Genomic DNA, 22,346 nt, shown 5'->3' with positions numbered 1-22,346 from the left:
AATGGGTAACAGACCGCAAAAAATGTCACATTAGCCTCAATTTTTTTGCTGAAAACATTTCTAGGGGGTGAGATAAGAAATGAAGAATACTGAGTAGCTGTCAGTGTCCACTTGGAGAAGAAAGTGCTGGGCCAAAGTCTTTAAAGAGCAGCTTTTTGGCATCTGATTTTACTTATATACCTGCTACTGAAAAAGTGCTTAAGACTATTGTAAGAACACATCAAACCAACTATAGTCTTGGTTTTAAAACCACTAAACTGTTGTCTGTGTCTATGAGTTTGTTTTTGTTTGTCTATTTACCAAAATATAGACATGTCTATGTCTAAAATATAGACATGTCTATTTACCAAAATTGTGTCTATGTTGTCTGTGTCTATGAGTTTTTGTTTGTTTATTTACCAAAATATGTCCCCCCAAATAACAATTGACCTAGGACTATACAAAGAAATATGTTTTTGAAGACAGAAATTCTACTTATGCGTGATTTTTTTTTTTGGGGGGGCGTCAATCTTGGTGGTTGGTTATATCATCTCCTCAGTATTTCTCAAACTAGAGTACTGAAGTGGTATTCCATAGACATATGGAACATTACAGGGTAAGTTTAGTCTACTTTTCTTCAGAGTTAATTTTTCAGTTTACTGAAAAAGATTAATAAATGTACCTGGCCATTAAGTTAAATCTGTTATTTCATATTGAAATAAACATTAATAGTATATTATGGACCATAATGTAAAATTTAGACATATTTTATAAAATTTCTAAGGAAATTTGCACTTATGTAGATGGGTGGCTTTCAGTGGGTTCTTAGTCACCATCTACTCCCTAACATGAGTTAAGAATTTATTTTTTTGCTGTCTTCAGCAATACACCTTTGATGCAAAAAGTTTCAAAATCATGGTCTTAAAATAGGCTGGCTTTATTTATTTTTTTAAAAATTTCATTAAATGTATTGGGGTGATGTTTGTTAATAAAATTATATGGGTTTTAATCGTACAATTCTATAATACATCATCTATATATTGCATCGTGTGTTCACCATCCAGAGTCAGCTTTTCTTCCATCACCATATATTTGATCCCCTTTACCCTCTTTTACCACCAACCCTCCCTGTTACCCTTTAGTAACCACTAAACTGTTGTCAGTATCTGAGTTTCTGTTTACTTGTCTTGTTCATTTGTTGCTTTCACATTTATATCCCATAAATGAGTGAAATTATATGGTTCTCGACTTTTTATGTCTGCCTTATTTCACTTAGCATGATAATCTCAGGGTCCATCCATGTAGTCACAAATGGCAATATTTCATCTTTTTCTTATGGCCAAGTAATATTCCATTGTATATATGTTCTTCTTTATCTAATCATTTATCAATGGACACTGGTTGTTTCCATGTCTTGGCCTGGCTTTAGACAGTGAAAAGTATTGAAGAAAAGAGGAGAGGACCGATTCCATTTAAGAGATACCTGTTCCTAGAATTAAAAAATGAAATAATAAAGAACAGCCAATAGATAGCGTGAGCTATGAACAAATTTTTTTTTTTTTTAATTTATTGGGGTGACAATTGTTAATGAAATTACATAATTTCAGGTGTACAATTCTGTATTACATCGTCTATAAATCCCATTGTGTGTTCACCACCCAGAGTCAGTTCTCCTTCCATCACCATATATTTAATCCCCCTTACCCTCATCTCTCATCCCCCAACCCCCTTACCCTCTGGTAACCACTAAACTATTGTCTGTGTCTATGAGTTTTTGTTTCTCATTTTGAACAAAAAGTTTTAATGACACTGTTTTTTGTTTTTGATTTTCTTTTCCCATAAAAGCCTCCTTTTGGTAAATGTTAGCTCTATAGTCTTTTGTTATTTTAGTTCATTTTATCTACCATTTATGGAGAACTTCTAATTCTAGGTCTATACATAGATTTTTATATTTACTCTTTTCTCATGAGACAGACATAATAAATAATCTATAAAATAACATGTGTTTTCCTTCAGGTCTCCAAAGCCCATGGTTTTGGTATATTGCCATGCTGACTCACATGTTTTTTGTTCTCCTACTATAATCAGCAAAGCACATTTACTGGGCAGTAGGCATGTCAGAGGTAAAGGTATTCATATTCAAATAATACTGTGCTGTCGTTTTCAAAGCAGTCCATGTTTCACAAGCCTGCAACAAAAGTAAACTCAAGTCATGATCTCTGAGTGCAGAACACGTGTTGTATCAATCAATGTACCTGATTGATTGAGGTACCTGAATCAATGTACCTGATTGCATTCTGATTATCATATAGATAGTCCTAAAAGATTGAGAGAAATACAATGGAAAAATAATACTAACTAAGGTTTGGTTTCCACACTTTTAGTAATCTGTTTACTTCAATGCTGAAATTTTTTGCATTATTTGTGGTGCCATAGTATTATTCGAAGTAGAAACTTATTACATTGCAGTATCTGTCAGTTGATCACAGTTAGCTCTATAGTCTTTTACAGTTGGTCTACAATTATAGTCAGGAGTATACTTGAAAAATCTTAATATTCCATAAAGAAGATACAGTCTTCCAGTCTATATAATTATTTAATTTTCTGAATAAACAAATGGCTTGTTTTACTACCTCTAAATTATGCTTGTTAGAGAGAAACAGGCATAAAACTAGATGCATTATTCAAGCTGGTGGTTTTCATCAGCAAATGCTAAGCAGAACCAAGCTAATCCTGGTAGACCAGTTAAAACTCAGCTATGTGGAGTAAGGAGAGGACCCAGGCCCCAGGAAAACAATGACATTCAATTTTTCAATGACTTTTTACAACCCTCATGCTTGGTGGTAGTAAGAGCCTAATACATATGCAAAGAAAGAACAAATCACTGAAGGAATTAATTAATTAATTTGTTATACATCTTCTTTTTCTAAATTGCTAAGTTGTAAGAGAGAAATCATGACTGATTGAAATCCTCAGATAATTCTGCAATTTCATTTGTCCTGGAATTTCAATATCTTTTATGAAGAAGGTAAACATGGAATAAAACAGGCTAACACAAGTTTTTTTCTTTATTTCTCTTGGAGTGAGAATACAAATGAATAAAAAAATGTACAAAAGGCAAGCAGATGAAGAAATGACATTAAAGGCTTGGATAATTATCACAGAGGGAAATTAGCTGCTGAACAACTGAGAGGGAACTAAGATGTAACTACAATCATCCATCTATCCACCTCCCCAAACATGTAATATTTTACTGAGACTCGACTACATAACAGTTATTTTGGTAGCTCCCGAGAACAATTATTTTGATGGATAAGACATGTGCCTTAGTCGTAAGGAGTTAGGGAGGTTGGGTGCATGAAACATATAGTTCCAGTATGACATTTTGTGAGCTATTCACATATAAACTGCATACAAAGGGGAGAGAAAAAGGAAGGACAAATGCTTTCCGGAAAAAAGGAAAAAGCTTCAGAAAGAAAGGAATATTTGATCTTAGTCGTGAAGGAGGAGGTGGGATTTTCTGATGAAAGACACTTTATGGCGAGGAAAGGGTAGGTATAGCTCACGGCAGATTGAGAGGAAAAATCAGGGCTACACTGGTGGTATGTGAATGCCAGCTGATGTGATGTCTATTTAAAAAGATAGATGGTGAAAGGCCATTTGTTTCTCATGCAAATACCTGATCAGCCAGTGTGTTTTCCCACAGATTCGGATTGTGAGCTGGGTCCCAGTAATCCTGCAAATATATGTGTCTTTTGAGATGTAGAAACTGGTTTGCTGGGTCCTCCAACAAAAATGGTGCTCCTAATGCTCCTGTAATTCAGAGTTCAAGAGCACAGCATCTTTTAGGCCAACAGTTTACATCAGTATTTCCTCTTAAAGAGACACAGCTGTGGTCTTTGGAAGCATGGATTCATGAAAAGGAAACCCTGGCTTGAGGGAGGTGGCTATTCCTTAGCCCTTTGCCACCGTAGTACTGTTATCACCCTGTGTGCCCTGTATGTTGTATACAGCATGAAAGCCAGTGCTGTGTGGTGGGTGGAAAAGATTTTCAGAGCTTCTGTACATGCATGGGAGCCCACAGGCCTGGATTCAAATTCCAGCTCTGTCACTTTTTTTTGCAAGTTGCTTAATTTCTCTGAGCTCTATTTTCTTCTATGTAAAGAGGTATAATAACAACAACAACAACAACACAGTAACAAAATAACATTGCATTACTATAAGCATTGGCTAAATTAATCAATATAAACCATCTAGCTCAAACCTGGCAGTCAATAATATTATTCTTGCTTTTCTAGCTTTCTGAAATAGAATATATCTTTCAGTTTGAAGTAGAGACTGCCCCTAAATCTGGCACTGTAGTTAAAATCGTTAGTATTGATAGAGCCATCATTAAATCAACAGGCTTGCATTTTCTATCTCCTTTTCACTCCAGGATTAAGGGAAAAAAATTGGTTTTAAAAAATCCAGACTTCTTTAGGATCTTAAAATTATAACAGTCTATAATGTGCTTTTATTCCTAATAATCACGTTTGGAGTTGTAACTTGAATCAATATAAAGAAAAACACACTCCTGACCTATATGTAATAACAATATAATCTGTTTACTGCTTGTGATAAAGAAGCATTTGTTATAAATCTACTATAAATATCGTTATGTTAGGTACTCTACAGCTTCAGAATTAATAGGCCTCTGTTGACCAATACTCTGTATGGAGCAGGGTCACAGTGAGCTCTGAAATATGAAACCTCTCCTCTAAAGGGGATGAAGTGTCCAAGATACGAAACAAAACAAGTCAACACAGGATTTGGTTGTGCTCAGGGCATTTTGCAGAAGATGGTGTTATTGAGCACTGGGGCACAAGCAGACATGTTCATGGTAAGGACAATTGCTTAACCTATTCCTTGAAGAAAAGATTAAATTAGCCTGATAGGAGAAGGGGCAAGACTTTTAATTTTAAGATTGAGGAATGATGAGAGCAAAAGTCATAAGGAATCTATAAGACCAATGTCTGAAAACAAATATTAACAATATTAGTTAATATTTATTGAGCATGGTACTAAATACATTACCTGAATTACCTTATTTAATGCAAAAAAACATAAGAAGTAACACGGTCAATCATTTTACTTTTGCAGACATGGAAAATAAGTCAAAGAAAAGTTAAAAACATATGTTCAAGGCCACACAGTAAGTAGGAGGGAGAGAAAGAATTCTCCCTTCAGAGCCAGTGCACTATATTAACTAAGAGACAGGAATGCTTGGGGTCAGATCACAACAACAATGACGACCACAAAAAAAGTCTTATGCATTTATAGAAAAAAAGGAAACAATCATTAATTACACATTGCCTAGGATCTCATGCTTTTCTAAGCTTGGCTATGAGCTCTAAGCAGAGTTGTAGTTATTAGCTCCATTATTTCAGTTCAATTTGTCAATCCAGTAAGCTCTAGTTCTAAATGAGTACCTATTGAGAATGAACAGCCTCCCTGAATATTGTACATCAATCAGGACACTTCTGGGTACAAAACATTGTACTACTAATGGCGGATCAAAAAATGACTCAGACATAGTGTCCATTTTAAAAAAAAGTTAGCAATTGTATTTATTCAATGATTTAAAAATAAAAGACAAATGTCAACTTCAGAACATATTAGTAACAGATGCCAGAAGTTATACTGGCCTGATACTATGGAATCTAATTCAATACAATCAAACCAGAATGGCTGTGGAGGCCATTCTCTAAGATTGTCTCTAAAGAACACTCATTGCCTTCTGGTATTCATATCCTTTGTGGCCTCTTCTCTCACTGAGTAGAGATGACCTGTGTAACCAAGGATACCATGGATATGACAGTGTATGATTGCTGTTACTAGGACATAAAATATATTATGCCTTCTGCTTTGCCCCTCTTTTGGGTCACTTTCTCCAAGGGAAGGACACTCAAGCAGCTCTGAGGGAGAGGTCCACATGTCAAGGAACTAAAACCTTCTACCAACAACCATGAAAGTGAGATCCCTGGGGACCTGATGCTACTCTCCAGTCAAGTCTTCAGATACCACAGCCCCCACTAACATCTTGAACTGCAACCTCATGACAGATCCTAAGTCAGAATCATCGACCTATGCTACTCCCAAATTCCTGACGCTCAGAAACTGTGAAATAATACATGTTTATTATTTTAAGCTGCTAAGATTTGGGGAAATTAGTTATGCCATAGTAGACAATGAATACAATGTATTAAAAACACTTACTAATATCAAGGAAACTGCTAATTATCAGACTTGAGACTAGGATGAGACAAGTGAGGCCACTAGGGCACACAATATAAGAAGGAACTCACTCTCAGGCTTACACAAATTTTGTGCCTTTAGACCTCCACTTCCCTCACCCTAGTTCCTGTTCTGATAATCACCATTGCATGGAAAAATAAACAACAAACAAAAATAACCCTTGTCAAGTAAAAGCTAAAATAAAATGAATGGGACTATATCAAACTTAAAAGCTTCTGCACAGCAAAAGAAACCATTGACAAAATAAAGAGGCAACCAACTGAATGGGAGAAGAATTTTGCAAACAGTGCCTCCGATAAGGGGCTAATATACAGAATATATAAAGAACTCACGCAACCCAACAACAAAAAAAACAAATAACCCAATTGAAAAATGGGCAGAGGACCTGAAGAGACATTTCTCCAAAGAGAACTTACAAATGGCAAATAGGCATATGAAAAAATGCTCAACATCACTAATCATCAGAGAAATGCAAATAAAAACCATAATGAAATATCACCTCACCCCAGTCAGAATGGCTTTCATCAACAAGATAAATAGTAACAAGTGTTGGAGAGGCTGTGGAGAAAAAGGAACCCTCATACACTGTTGGTGGGAATGCAGATTGGTGCAGCTGTTATGGAAGACAGTGTGGAGGTTCCTCAAAAAGTTACGAATAGAATTACCATATGACCCAGCAATTTCTCTCCTGGGTATCTACGCCCAAAATATGAAAACATTTATACATAAAGACACATGTGCTCCAATGTTCATTGCAGCTTTGTTTATAGTGGCCAAGACATGGAAACAACCAAAATGTCCTTCGATAGATGAATGGATAAAGAAGTTGTGGTACATATACACAATGGAATAGTATTCGGTGGTAAGAAAAGATGATATAGGGACATTTGTGACAACATGGATGGATCTTGAGAGTATGATGCTAAGAGAAATAAGTCAGACAGAAAAAGCAGAGGACCATATGATTTCACTGATATGTGGTATATAAACCAAAAACAAAAAAAGAACAAGACAAACAAATGAGAAACAAAAACTCATAGACACAGACAATAGTTTAGTGGTTACCAGAGGGTAAAGGGGGTGGAGGGGGTGGGAGATGAGGGTAAGGGGGATCAAATATATGGTGATGGAAGGAGAAATGATTCTGGGTGGTGAACACACAATGGGATTTATAGATGATGTAATACAGAATTGTACACCTGAAATCTATGTAATTTTACTAACAATTGTCACCCCAATAAATTTAAAAATAAAAGAAAAAAAATAAAAGATGAAATAAGACCATTTGTGACAACATGGATGGATCTTGAGATTATAATGCTAAGTGAAATAAGTCAGACAGAAAAAGCAGAGAACCCTATGATTTCACCTATATGTGGTATATAAGCCAAAAACAACAAAAGAACAAGACAAACAAATGAGAAACAAAAATTCATGGACACAGGCAATAGTTTAGTGGTCACCAAAGGGTAAGGAGGGTGGGGGAGTGGGAGATGAGGATAAGAGGGATCAAATATATGGTGATGGAGGGAGAACTGACTCTAGGTGGTGAACACACAATGTGATTTATAGATGATATAATATAGAATTGTACACCTGAAATCTATGTAACTTTACTAACAATTGTCACCCTAATAAACTTTAATTGAAAAATAAATAAATAACTCTTGTCACTAAGGAACTCATATAGGAGTTCATAAAGAATTATAAGAAGACATAGTGTGACTAGACCATCCAAAAGGAGAGTGATAAATTATGATATTGGCATGGACGCCTCACAGAGAAATTGGTTTCGAGCTGAGCATCAAAATATATGTAAGGTTTCCACAGTGAGGAGGAAGGGAGCGGCAGCAAAGAGCCTGTATTCCAGGGTGAAGGAGACTGGAAAGCCCAGGAATAGTGCAAGGTAAGACTCAGGTTCAGTGACCCTCACTTTGCCAAAGGTGCCATTGTGGTATAGATGTGTCAAAGATAATATTGGAAAGACGAGCTGGAGCTCGATGTTGAAGGATTATTACTGTCCTACCAAGGAGTTTGGACTTTATTCTGTAAATAATTATCATTTCTGAACCAGAAAATGACAGGATGTACTTTGAAAGTTTTTGTTTTATTGTGATAAAATATACATAACATAAAACTTACCATTTTAGCCATAACCATTTTTAAGTGTACAATTCCATGGCATCAAGTACATTCACAATATGGTGCAGCTATCACCACTATCTCCAGAACCTTTTCATTGTCTCAGATAGAAATTCTGCACTCTTTAAATAATAACTACCTATATCCTCTCCCCAGCCCCTGGTAACCACCATTTATTATATGTCTCTATGAATTTGCTTATTCTAGGTACCTTATATAGGAGGAATCATGTAATAATTTGACCTTTGTTGTCTAAATTATTTCAGTTAGTATAATATCTTCAAGGTTTATGAATGTTGTAGCATATGGTGCATTTCATTCCTTTTTAAGGCTGAGTAATGTTTTGGTGTATATGCCAATATTTTGTTTATCCATTCACAAATTTACTTTTGAAAACTTCTTTTGCAGTGGTGTGGAGGGTAAATGGTAAAAGGAAGAGAACTGAGTGAGAGAAACAAGGTCAGAGGCTTTCTGAATAGTCCATATGAGAGATAAGAAGGAACTGAATCAGATAGGTGACAGAGGGATGGGATTGGAAGACAGGATGGATTTGGCGGAAATAGGGAACTTTCATTCATTTGAGCTGACTAGTGTGGATGGACCAGCACTAAAGTTTTGGTTCTAGCTGAAATGTTTTAATAGGTGGCTTTTCAGATTTCTCCTCATTCTCTTGGAAGAAAAGGTGTTATAAAGTGTTACATATTTAATGTGTATTTATTCTGTTTAAAAAAACGTGGTTTTGTTTTTTATTTTATTTTTTTAAAGGGAAATTACTAGATAAAGTAGATCCAATGACATCAATATTGAATGAATATTTCTAAATAAACTATGCTTGGAATATAATTTACAGCTAGATAAAGCAAGGATAGTAATTCTTAAGATAGTGTTACTCGAAATCATCCAAAAGTAAAACCAGTATTCTGCACCATCATTATCCTGGTGCATTGTACAATCATTATGAAAAAACTTACTACATAAATCGTGGCCAAGAAGCAAGCTTTAAAATATAAGCCCTAACTATTTTAAGCTCTAATAATTCTGTCTTTTGTAAATCTTCTATTTTTTTTTTTTTTTTGCTCATGGAAAATATTTCACTGATACAATCTCCTCCAGCTCCCACCCCCACCCCCCAGAACAAAGCTCTTACCTCAGCATTATGCGCCCAACAAGCATCCAATAAATATTAATTGATAGTGATAATAACATAACCCAGAAGAGAGACAGAAAGTAGTATTTATTATCCTCCTTTACAAATGAGAAATTTGACACATGGAGATGAAATGACTTACTCAAGGTCACATAGTAAGTCAATGGCAGGGCTGGAAATAAAAATGTAAGTAATATAGGAGGGCATGCTATTATCCTCTCTGCTTCAGAAATTTCTCCTCCCTTTTTCATTCTGTCTGATCAACCTTGAAAGTTAGTGAGAGCAAGATCACAGTTTTGTGTTTGTAAGCTTATATAATATATAATACAGTTGGGGTTGAAAACTGAACCCTGACTTTTACTACTTTGTTGGCTTTTAAATGGCAGGGTTTTTGTTTGTTTGTTTGTTTGTTTGTTTGTTTGTTTTTAATGTGGGCAATATTAGCCAGATAATGCCTTTTTTAAAACTTTATAATCATAAGCTTTAAAAATACTTTTTTCTCTTTATTTCCAACTCCATACATAACCTTCTTCCTTTCATTCTGTATTATAGTCAGTTTTAATAAGAACTGTCAAGCTTAGTTCTACTATCTAAATCTTTCTAGGATATTCTCTGCAGAAAATTCTATACCATAGAAATAAGGCAGACACTTCAGAGTATGGGGATATTCAAGATCACACCTCTATTTACACAAGCCAAAAAGGATCAGAGATCCAAAATTTTATCCTGGCTCGGGCAGTGACTAGTCACCAAGCCACATTAAAAAAAAATTAAATTTATTGGGGTGACAATGGTTAGTATAATTACATAGGTTTCAACTGTACAATTCTGTAAGACATCATCTATATGTCACATTGTGTGCTCACCACTCAGAGTCAGTTCTCTTTCCATCACCATATATTTGATCTTTTTTACCCTCATCTACCACCTTCCACTCCCTTACTCTCTGGTAACTACTAAACTGTTGTCTGTGTCTATGAGTTTTTATTTCTTTGTTTGTTTTGTTCCTTTGTTGCTTTCAGTTTTATATCCCATATATGAGTGAAATCGTGGTTCTTGAGTGTTTCTGTCTGACTTATTTCACAGAGTATAATAATCTCAAGGTCCATCCTTTTTGTCGCAAATGGCACTATTTCATATTTTCTTATGGCAGAGTAGTATTCTGTGTATATATACCAGATCTTCTTTATCGAATCATCTATCGAAGGACACTTAGGTTGTTTCCATGTCTTGGCCACTGTAAATAATGCTGCAGTGAACATTGGAGTACATATATCTTTAGGGATAAATGTTTTCAGATTTTTGGGGAAGATACCCAGAATAAGGATTGCTGGGTCATATGGTAATTCTATTCTTAATTTTTTGAGGAACCTCCATACTGTTTTCCATAGCAGCTGTACCAGTGTACATTGCCCTAATAGTGTATGAGGGTCTTTTTTCTCCACAGCCTGTCCAACACTTATTATTTGCCTTGTTAATGATAGCCATTCTAACAGAAGTGAGGTGATACCTCATTGTGGTTTTGATTTGCATTTCCCTAATAGATAGTGAAGTTGAACATTTTTTCATATATCTATTGATTGTATGTTTTCTTGGGAGAAGTGTCTGTTCAAGTCCTCTGCCCATTTTTCAATTTGATTGTTTTGTCTTTTTTTTGTGGAGTTGTATGTGTTCCTTATATATTTTGGATATTAGCCCATTATCAGAGGTGTTTTTAAATGTCTTCTCCAATTCGGTTGGTTTCCTTTTTATTTTCTCGGTGGTTTCTTTTGCTGTGCAGAAGCTTTTTAGTTTGATATAGTCCCATTCATTCATTTTAGCTTTTACATCCCCCGTCTTTGAGGTCAAATTCATAAAATGCTCTTTGAATCCAAGGTCCATAAGTTTAGTGCCTATGCTTTCTTCTATGCAGTTTATTGTTTCAGGTCTTATGTTTAGGTTTTTGATCCATTTTGAGTTAATTTTTGTACACGGTGACAGATAGCAGTCTAGTTTCATTCTTTTATACATATCTTTCCAATTTTTCCAACACCATTTATTGAAGAGGCCGTCTTTTCTTAATTGTATGTTTTTGGCTTCTTTGTTGAAAATTATCTGTCTATATTTATGTGGGTTTATTTCTGGGTTCTTAGTTCTATTCCATTGGTCTGTGTGTCTGTTTTTCTGTCAATAAGATACTGTTTTGATTATTGTTGCCCTGTAGTACAAGATGAAGTCAAGGAGTATGATACCTCGAGCCTTACTCTGTTTTTCTTAGGATTGCTTTGGCTATTTAGTATTTTTTGTGGTTCCATACAAATCTGATATATATATTTTTATTCTATTTCTTTAAAAATGCCATTGGGATTTTGATGGGTATTGCATTAACTCCATACATTGCTTTGGGTAATATGGCCATTTTCCCTATGTTGATGCTTCCAATCCATGAACACTGAATGTCTTTCCATTTCTTTGTGTCTTCTTCAATCTCTTTTAAAAATGTCTTAGTTTTCAGTGTAGATGTTCTTCAGATTCTCTGTTAAGTTTATACCTAGGTATTTTATTCTTTTTGTTGCAATTGCAAAAGAGATTATATTTTTAAATTTCTTTTTCTGAAATTTCATTGTTAGCATATAGAAATGCAATATATTTTTTTCCATTTTTATATGTGTGGTAGAATACACATATCATAAAATTTACCATTTTAACCATTGTAAGTTCAGTGGCATGCAGTGGATTTTTTTTTTTTTGAAATATGGTTCCTGCATTCCAGAATGTATCTCTTTTTTTTTGTTTGTTTTTGTTTTTTTAGATTTTATTTGGGAAGGGGAACAGGACTTTATTGGGGAACAGTGTGTACTTCCAGGACTTTTTTCCAAGTCAAGTTGTTGTCCTTTCAATCTTAGTTGTGGAGGGCGCAGCTCAGCTCCAGGTCCAATTGCCATTGCTAGCTGCAGGGGGTGCAGGCCACCATCCCTTGCGGGAGTCGAACTGGCAACCTTGTGGTTGAGAGCCCACTGGCCCAAGTGGGAATCGAACCGGCAGCCTTCAGAGTTAGGAGCACAGAGCTCCAACCGCCTGAGCCACCGAGCCAGCCCATGCAATAAATTTTTGTACATTGATTTTATAGCCGGCAACTTTACTGTGTTCGTTTACTGTTTCTAATAGCTTTTCGGTGGAGTCTTTAGGGTTTTCTGTATACAGAATCATGTCATCTGCAAAAAGTGACAATTTAACTTTCTTCATTCCCAATTTGGATACTTTTCATTTCTTTTTCTTGCCTGATTGCTCTGGCTGGGACTTCCACTACTAAGTTGAATAATAGTGGTGTTAGGGGACAACCCTGTCTAGTTCCTGAATGTAGGCTTCAGTTTTTCACTGTTAATTATGATATTAGCTGAGGGTTCGTTATATATGTTGAGGTATTTTCTTTCTATACCCATTTTATTAAGTGTTTTAATCACAAATGGATGTTGTATCTTGTCAAATGATTTTACTGCATCTATTGATATAATCATATGATTTTTATCCTTTATTTTGTTTATGTGGTGTATCATATTGATCAATTTGTTTATGTTGAACCATCCTTGTGCCCCTGGGATGAGCCCCAGTCAGTCGTGATGTATAATCTTTTTAATGCATTGTTGTATTTGATTTGCTAGAATTTTGTTTAGGATTTTTGCATCTGTGCTCATCAGAGATATTGCTCTGTAATTTTCTTCTTTTGTGTTCTCCTTACCAGGTTTTGGTATTAGGGTAATGTTGGCCTCATAAAATGAATTAGGAAATATTGCCTATTCTTCAATTTTTTGGAAAAATTTGAATGGACAGGTATTAGATCCTCTTTGAACATTTGGTAGAATTCACTAGTGAAGGCATCTGCTCCTGGACTTTTGCTTTTAGGAAGGTTTTGGATGACTGATTCAAATTTCTTACTGCTGATTGGTCTATTTAGATATTCCAGTTCTTCGTGATTCAGTTTGTGAAGGCTTTATGTTTCTAAGAACTTTTCCATTTCTTCTACATTATTAAATATGGTGGCATGTAATATTCTTGGATGATCCTTTGTAATATCCATGGTAACTTCTCTTTCATTTCTAATTTTGTTTATCCATGTTGTTTCCCTTTTTATCTTAGCAAGTCTCACCAAGGATTTCACAATTTTATAAATCTTTTCATAAAAGCTCTTTATTGCATTATTTTTTTTAATTCTCTTTTTGTTCTCTATTGCGTTACTTCTGCTCTGATTTTTATTATTTCCTTCCTTCTGCTGACTTTGAGTTTAATTTGTTCTTCTTTTGCAAGTTCTTTAAGGTATAATGTTAGGTTACTTATCTGGGGTTTTTCTTCTTTCTTGAGATAGGCCTATAATTATGTAATTTTCCCTCTTATTACTGCTTTCACCACATCCCAATAATTTTGATAGGATGTATTTTCATTCTCATTTATTTCTATGCATTTTTCGATTTCTCCTTTTATTTCTTTTTTTTTGTGCATGCCCAAAATGTGTTTTTTTTTTTAATTTTTTTTAGTTTTATTTTATTTCATTTTATTTTTACATCCCTCACACCGAGAACCCCCCTCCCCCCATCCACCACCACCCTGACCTCACACCGAGCCATCACATTATACACATAAAATTATAGTTGGCATTCATTAATGTCCAGCCTCTGGTGTACAATGCCATGACCAGGCATCCACAGCATCCCTGAGGTGGTCTCCCAAACAGGACACATGTCCATCGGACACCCAACAAAATCCCCAAACACCATTGAATAAGTTCCCCAAAGTAATTCTCAAAAAACCCTGAGGCCATCCTGTGGTAACCAGCCGCCCCCCAATCCCTTCACCCTTCCCCCTCTCCTTTTATTTCTTCTTTGACCCAGTTGTTCTTTAAAAACGTTGTTTAATCTCAACATATTTGTGGTTTTTCCTGCCTTCTTTTTGCAGTTGATATCCAATTTTATAACCTTGTGATCGGATAATATGGTTGGTATGATTTCAATCTTCTTAAATTTACTGAGACTAGTTTCATGTCCCTACATATGGTCTATCCCTGAGAGTGTTCTATGTATACTAGAAAAGAATGTATAGTCTGGTGTTCTAGGATGAAGTACTCTATAAATATCCATTATGTTCATTTGATTTAATGTGTCATTTAGGGCTGATATTTTCCTACTTATTTTCTGTTTGGATGATCTATTCATAGCTGTCAGCGATGTATTTGGGTCCCCTGCCATAACTGTGTTTTTGTCAGTTTTTTCCTTTATTTCTGTTAGTAGTTGCTTTGTATAATTTAGTGCTCCCTGATTAGGGGCATATATATTGACAAGTGTATGTCTTCTTGTCTTATTGTCCCCTTTATCATTATGAAATGTCCATTTTTGTCTCTTGTTACATTTTTTTATCCTGAAGTCTGTTTCATCTGATATAAGTATGACTACATCCGCTCTTCTCTGGATGCCATTTACTTGGAGTATTGATTTCCACCCTTTCACTTTGAGTCTATATTTGTCCTTCTAGCTGAGATGTGTCTGGGGAAGGCAGCAAAGACTGGGTTTTGTTTTTGGCCCAATCTGGTACTCTGTGCCTTTTTATTGGTGAGTTCAGACTGTTTACTTTTAGGATGATTATTGATATATGAGGATTTCCTATTTCCATTTTGTCTTTAGTTTTCTGGTATTTTGGTGTGACCATTGTTTCTTTCCCTTTCTGTTACTCTCTTTCATTTTAGTGTGGTGGTATTCTATGAGTTTTTCCTCTGTTTCTTCTTTTTGTATGTTATAAATCTCAGGTCTGGATTTTTTTTTTTTTTTGAGTGGTTACCATTAAGTTTACGTACAAGAAAGTTTCATATAGAGAGTAGTTCTTCTTCAGCATGGTTCTTATCTCCATTCCCCTTTGCAGATTCAGACCTTTGCTCTCTTCCCTTTTATGTTTTTGTTGTCACAAGTTATTCCTACTTATGCTGTGAGTTGATTTCTGAATTGCAGTAGCAAGTTTTCTTTTTCCTTTTTGCTTTTTAAATGTTTTTATCTTCTCCACCTTGTATGTTATGTTTAAGTATATAGTGCCCTAGTTTGTGTAGGGATTTTATTCTTTTGATTTTTTGTTTCAGGTCAAATAGCCTTCTTTTGTATTTCCTGTAATGCAGGTCATGTGTTAGAAAATTCCCTCAGCTTCTGTATGTCTGGAAAGGTCTCTATTCTTCCTTCATATCTAAAAGATATATTTGCTGGATATATTATTCTTGGCTGATAATTTCTCTTTCAATATTTTGAATATTTGATTCCATTCCCTCCTGGCTTATAGGGTTTCTGCTGAAAAGTCTGGTGACAGTCTAATGGGCTTTCTCTTATAGGTTACTACTTTTCTTTCTGGCTGCCTTCAGAATTCTTTTTTTGTCATTAATTTTTGACAGTTTCAATACAATGTGCCTTTGAGAAGGCCTGTTGGGATTGAGGTAATTAGGTATTCTGTTTGCTTCTTGGATTCGAGGATCCAGTTCTTTCCATAGGTTTTGGAACTTCTCATTGACTGTTTGAATAGACTCTCTCTTTCCTTCTTCCTCTCTTCTCCTTCTAGTATACCCATTATTCTTATGTTGTTCTTTCTGATGGAGTCAGAAATTTCTTGTAGAGTTCTTTCATTTCTTTGAACTCTCAAGTCTCTCTCTTATTCTATCTGTGTCATTTCCAGATTTCTATCTTTAATATCACTAATTCTTTCTTCCATCTGGTCAGCTCAATTATCTAAGCTGGCTATTTCATTCTTCATTTCTTAACAAACCACTTCTTATTCCTGTACCTACATATTCTGTTTTATGAAATGAAGCTTCGTTATATGACATCTAATGTCCCTTCTGGCTCTAACATCTTTAACTGGGATGTATTCATAAAAAATAAATCATTAACTGAAAATGTCTTTGTCTTTATGATATTATGTCATCAGAAGCATATGGAATATGCTAAGTGGGCACAACTACAACTGATAAGGAATTTATATGCTGAGAAATTCAACATTGAAATGGGCAGAAATAAGTGACAGAGAAGTCAAAATAGACCTAGACAATAATTGAAGCAAAACAATAAAGATGTATTCACAGTAGGCACAAAGAGATGAGTAACCATCATAGGCTGATGAGTGGTATGGGAGTAATAGAAGCTATATAATTAGAAGTGGAAAGATTCCCTGTATTGCCATCACCCAGGGAAGGTTGAAACGAGGCTTTAAATTTGATAGTGGATAAATGACTGAATAGTCTATATACTATGCACATAACTATGAAAATGATGCTTGTGGTAGAAACCTACACATTAGAAAGACCCCAAAGCCTAATGTGAAACTTATGTTACTAATGAAAGGGGAGAGTCTGATGGCAGCTTCCTGTTTTTTTCCATGCAAAGGGAGCTCATTTGGAGTAATCCCAGGCCTCTCTTTTCCCCTTCGTATACTCTGATTCTTGAAAGGGGCAGTGCCCCATTTAATTGGTAAGTCCAAGTGGCATAACTTGGCATGTTCTGCTCAGTCTTTCTATTTCCTCTGGAGAGTAAGCTGCCCTGAAAGAGTACAGTTTCTGTTCTGGGTCCACAACCTGCAATTAGATATGAAATTTGCCAAATTCTGGGGTCCAGGCATCAGGCTCTTTATGTACTTACACCGCACTGTGTCTTCCGAGTTAGCCTTTCTCCATAATAAAGAAAATGGATTGTCTTCCACAATCATCTTTGGTTTATTTCTCAACTTGATCAAAAGTGGGACAAAGAATGGTCGTGCTGTGTGTGAAGGTGGCTCAGAGAACCCAATAGTTCTCTTGTGTTAGAGTCTCAGTAAGAAACAAAGAAAATAAAAAATAGAGCACAGCTCAGGGTACTCCTACCTGCAGGAGCTTGTCATCTCTGAACAGCCACGACTATTAATTTTTTTCTTCATGTAATCTTTAAAATCTGTATAGTAAATGTGGAGGGATTAAGGGAGGATGGAAGACACAAAAGATCTGCCAGGTTCACAGGCTAGGTTTACAGTAGCTCTTTCATTTAGGGGCTAGATGATACCAAGAGTTGGAGTGTCACCTGATATCTGCTACTGGAAAGGGAGAATGATAACTATAATCCTGCCACAAGTTCAGAAATACTTAGGTATGGGATACTGAAAGAAAGCACTTAGTACTCAATATAATCAATTAGAGAATAACATTTATTATTTACTATTTTTATTGGACTGAGTCTCAGTGTCTGGCTTCAAATTACTTATGTCTTTAAAAAAATATGAAATAAGTGCCCAGGCAATTATGTGTGGTACATGAATTAAGTACTAAAATACAGTATAAATGGCTTCTTGGAATTAAGTACAAAAGAAGATCAGGAGAAAAGGATATCCAAACATCTTGACAATATGGTAGCATTTTTAAAGATCTCTCTAAATACAGGAGAAATTTTATAATTTTGTGAGACTAAAATACTCAAGTTTAGGTTCGTATTGTTTTAGACTTGAATATTTTATTCTTTGTTTTAAACAAATAGTTTTCTCCACAAATAATGAGTTATTTTTTTTTCTTTTCTTTTCACTCTAAACTTTAGTCAGTGGCCAAAAAATTCATGGTAAAAGATAGAATGGATTAATACAATGGATTCTCTCACTTTGCTATAATTCAGATAAAAATTAGTGAGATAAGAAATTTGGGTTGTGAGAGAAAAAAGAAGTGAGAAATCATGAAAAGAAATCAAAGGAAGGAGAGAGAAAAAGAAGGGCGGTTGCAAAAGGTGAGAAGCCATGGAAAGAAGAAACAAGATAAATAGAGGAAGTAAAACGAATGCAAAGAGGGTTGATAGATATGAACTGAAGAAACAGAAAACACACACCACACTGTGGGATCAGCTCCCAAGTTCCCATCCTCATATTCAACTGTCTGTTAATAAAATGCTTTCGTAACTGAACTTTTAACTCAGGAACTTCGCCTTTATTGATGATACCATTGCTGATGTGTTGAGTACTTTGAAATGTAAACAGAAACTGGTATCACTTGAGTTCAACCTCAATCTGTTTTAACCTGCTCTCAGTACACAAACGCACATCCACATTCACGCTCACAGTGTGGCCATGAACTTCCCTGGGATGTTTTTGGAGCTGGCAGATGTCTTATTAGATTTTAATCATGTATGCAGAGAAATTTGTAGCTTATTAAAGACAGCATTTTTTGAGATCTAATATTGAAAATTTCCGGGTCACTGCCTTATGTGTGTTGATGGGATTCCCAAATCTAATGCCACGACAAATGATGCCATGTGAGTAGGAAAATAGTTTTTCTACAACATCCAGCATGCTCAATGAATCTAGTCACAGGCAAAGACTTTTTTTTTTTTTTTGTCTAGCAGTTATTTTCTCACTACCCACTTTCTTCGGAGCATCAAACAACCTGAAGCCAAAGTGAGTAGGTAAAATTAAGAACAAAATCTTATAAAAGAAATCAAAAGTATATCAGAGAATATAGACTTTCCAAAAAATTGCAGGGTTACAGGCCTGACTGAGAAGGACCAGACCTTCTACAGTGGAGGAGGCAAAAAGGGAGGAGATTGGGGGATTGGAAGTGCTGACAAGGTCATAGGATGGAAAATGTGAGCTTCACAGCCCTTGTCTATCAAACCAAACCAAACCAAACCAAACCAAACCAAACCAAACCAAAAACTTCAAGACAAATTGGTCTTGATCATTATTTGAGGCAAAAGACAAAAGCTGGAACTATGCTAGAAAAATAGGCCAAAGGCAGTTTCATTTTCCCCTGTCGCAAACCAGGAGACATACTTGCACATTATAGATATTTCTGATAACAGGGCAACAATAAGGGCCTGAACCTCCAAATTGTTTTACATATGGGTCAACTCTAAGAAAATTGGTTTACTTACTCAGTGAAACACTTTCCAATATGTGTATTTTTCCGTATTTCCCCTTTATGTGAAATGGGGCTGTTTGATTGAGGTGGAACATGGTGAGTTTAGAACTTCTTTTTATCCTCAGCACAAGTAAGAACTGTCATAGAAAGTTTTTCTTTATATCCTGGTTTGGCTCTATTTCCTCAGATAAAGTCACGCAGCTCCCTAACTCCTGACCTTTTCTTGTGGAACCAATGACTACAATATTTGCTCTATGACTTTTTCAAGAAATCTTGTGTGCTCTTTTGCCTTTCCCATATCTGCATATCTCAGGCCTAGCATTGCTTTGCCAGAGGGGACAGGTTTTTTGTGTACTAGAAAGAAGACCTGGATGCAGAATTTGGATGTGAACTGGCATTCACATTGATTAACTTTGTAGTCTGGTCATTTAACTTCTCTAGGCCTCAGTTTCCTCTTTGTATAATAGGAAACTTAATACCTGTATTTAGAGTGATTTTGAGAGTTAAACTAAGGTAATGTATGGAGAGCTCCTGAGACATGATAAAGACTTAAAATAGTAGTAGTAATATTTGCTGTTTTACTATAGAAGAAGGCAATTCTTGACCTAAATCTAAAGAGACGGTTGTTTTGTTCCCTTTTTTTTGTAATCAAATCGTGACACTCAGACTTCTAATTCTCTGACCAGAGAACCATCCCTAAGGTGTATAAGTTGATATTTTGAGAAAAATCAATAAAATAATTTGGGGACTCTGCTCATAAATTTAATTACTTGAGTAAGGCTCTTCATCATTTTTGGCTTCAGCATTCCCATTAGGACAATGGATAATGAGATCTTTTCCCTATTTACTTCAAATTAAGTTCTAGACAAAAGTAATTTGTTAGATAACTAATCTGTAATGGAGGAAACTTTTTAAAAATAGAAACAAATTTTAAAAATGGTTGTTTTCTATGATAAGCAGAAGGGCTCCAGTGATGTGCAGATAAATAGGCTACGTTCTTATACAAAAAAAGGAGGGAAGAGAAGCGAAGCAAGTTGATTCAAGCTATTATTTCCTATTTTAGACCTATGTGATTTAGGAAATGTCAGTTAAACTAGTTATTAATGTCACGAATGAATTTGGTTCTACAGACTTCAGTTTCCTCAGCCCACAAGCAATAAAAGCTTCTTTCCTGACATCAAGGGCTAACCCCGCAATGTCAGTGGTCCTCTGTCCGTAGGTTCTGATCTCAACTTATTTCATGAACTTCAATTACATGATTTTATTTATTTATTTGTTTGTTTGTTTGTTTGTTTATTGAAGTCAGTCAAACCAGTTGTCTTTATGGATAGACATATTTATATCTCAGCTGGAATTGAAGTTAATTCCAAGTTGTTTCTGAAGAAAGTTCAAAAAAGTCATTTTGCAGAACTATTTCCTTTTGCCAAATCTTTTTGATCCTGCAGTGTTCACAGGTAAATGTGGACCAGATGTAGTGCTTTTAGTCTTGCAGTCATCCACTGTCACCCACTGAAAAGTCAATTGCATGCATCAACAGTCGAGGAAAAGCTTTATACTGATGGCTTATAACCAGCCCGTGACTTCAATTTGCAGTGTGCCCCGCAGGCACGCACTTGAACTGAACCAGCCTCACTTTCTCCATCTGACGCTATGGGCTGTAACTTGGTGTGATGATAATTGCTTAAATAACTTGGCTAAGAATTTCTAAATAATTTATTTAAACATGTCCCAAATACAAAGTGTAATATTGATGATTCAAACAATTTATTAAAATTGCTCACAGGTTTAGGAATAAAAAAAGCTAATTTTGCATACACAAACACATATATACATATCCTCATACATATCTAAATTAATAGTCTCTCTCTCTCTATGTGTGTGTGTGTGTGTGTGTGTGTGTGTGTGTGTGTGTGTGTGTACCTCAAGCAAAGTACATAATTTGTTTTCATTGGTCTCAAGCTTATCATCAAAGTAGAAATTTATTCTGACTCAAGCATCTTCATCAGAAGTATTTATAAGTTGTAGAGATTTAACTGTGAAAATAATTTATACCTTTGTTAGTATCTTCAGTTTTGATTACAAGAAAAACAAATGATCACTCAGTACAATTCAGATATAAGCCACTGAATTACTGGGTCAGTTTGGTAGCAAATCATCTGGCTTTCGGTGTCTTGCTTGATCTGTCTTTAAAACACCACTTCTCTGAGCTACTACTTGCTCTAAAGGTTAATGAATTCATATTCTCTTGGGATCTCCACATGATGGTACTATGTAAAGATTACAGTTTCTAAAAGGCATTTAATTTTTTCCTTTGCTCCAGGACACCAGAGCACTTCTTTCGTGGCAGCAGTTGTAAGAAATAGACTTCTTAGAAACAGTAACATGTTAATATGTTAATACATAATTAGAAATAAAATGATCACACACACAGTTAACACTAACATGTTCAAAATTGCAGCATGACACAATAGTTGGGTTTCCTCAGTGCTTTAGAATTTGCCTCGGAGCTGCAGCAAGTCTATGGATAAAGCATGTTTGTTCGTTTCTTTAAAAATTCAAAAGGGGTCATTTATCAACCTAGTAGTTATAAAAGACATGATAAATAAAAAAGAAATAGGTTCTTACCTATAAGCAATGTTGAACACAGGGCCACTTGAAGCATTTTGTAGGTCATGATCCTGTTTGAAAATAAAATATTTACTTATTTTAATTCCAATTGAGCAAAGTTTTAGGGCATACTGGATACGTTCCAGGAGTATGAAGTACTTGCTGCATACCTGCAAGACCTAGGAGCTGCGGCAAGTCAGAGAGCAACTGTTGCTTGAGATTGCTTTTTTATATAACTCCTGCCTTCTCACCCTTTGGACTTTTTGGACTGACTTTTTACAGGCTGTTCTTATATGAGCCATGTATTTA

General features: G+C 35.4%; 1 protein-coding gene across 1 annotated transcript; it reads right to left on the bottom strand.

The window, feature by feature from the left end:
* Nucleotides 1-2,077: 2,077 nt before the first annotated feature.
* Nucleotides 2,078-22,104, bottom strand: LOC308505422 (uncharacterized protein C3orf85; the record flags this gene model as incomplete). The annotated part of the gene is made up of 3 exons (XM_081067587.1): nt 2,078-2,167; nt 3,659-3,792; nt 22,056-22,104. 3 exons carry the CDS (start codon nt 22,102-22,104, stop codon nt 2,078-2,080), a joined length of 273 nt encoding a protein of 90 aa, XP_080923713.1.
* Nucleotides 22,105-22,346: the final 242 nt, after the last annotated feature.

This window comes from Rhinolophus hipposideros (genome assembly GCF_964194185.1).
Source record: "Rhinolophus hipposideros genome assembly, chromosome: 2".
Taxonomy (NCBI): domain Eukaryota; kingdom Metazoa; phylum Chordata; class Mammalia; order Chiroptera; family Rhinolophidae; genus Rhinolophus; species Rhinolophus hipposideros.
The sequence above is the reverse complement of the archived record's forward strand: the minus strand, read 5'-3'. Positions and strand labels throughout refer to the sequence as shown.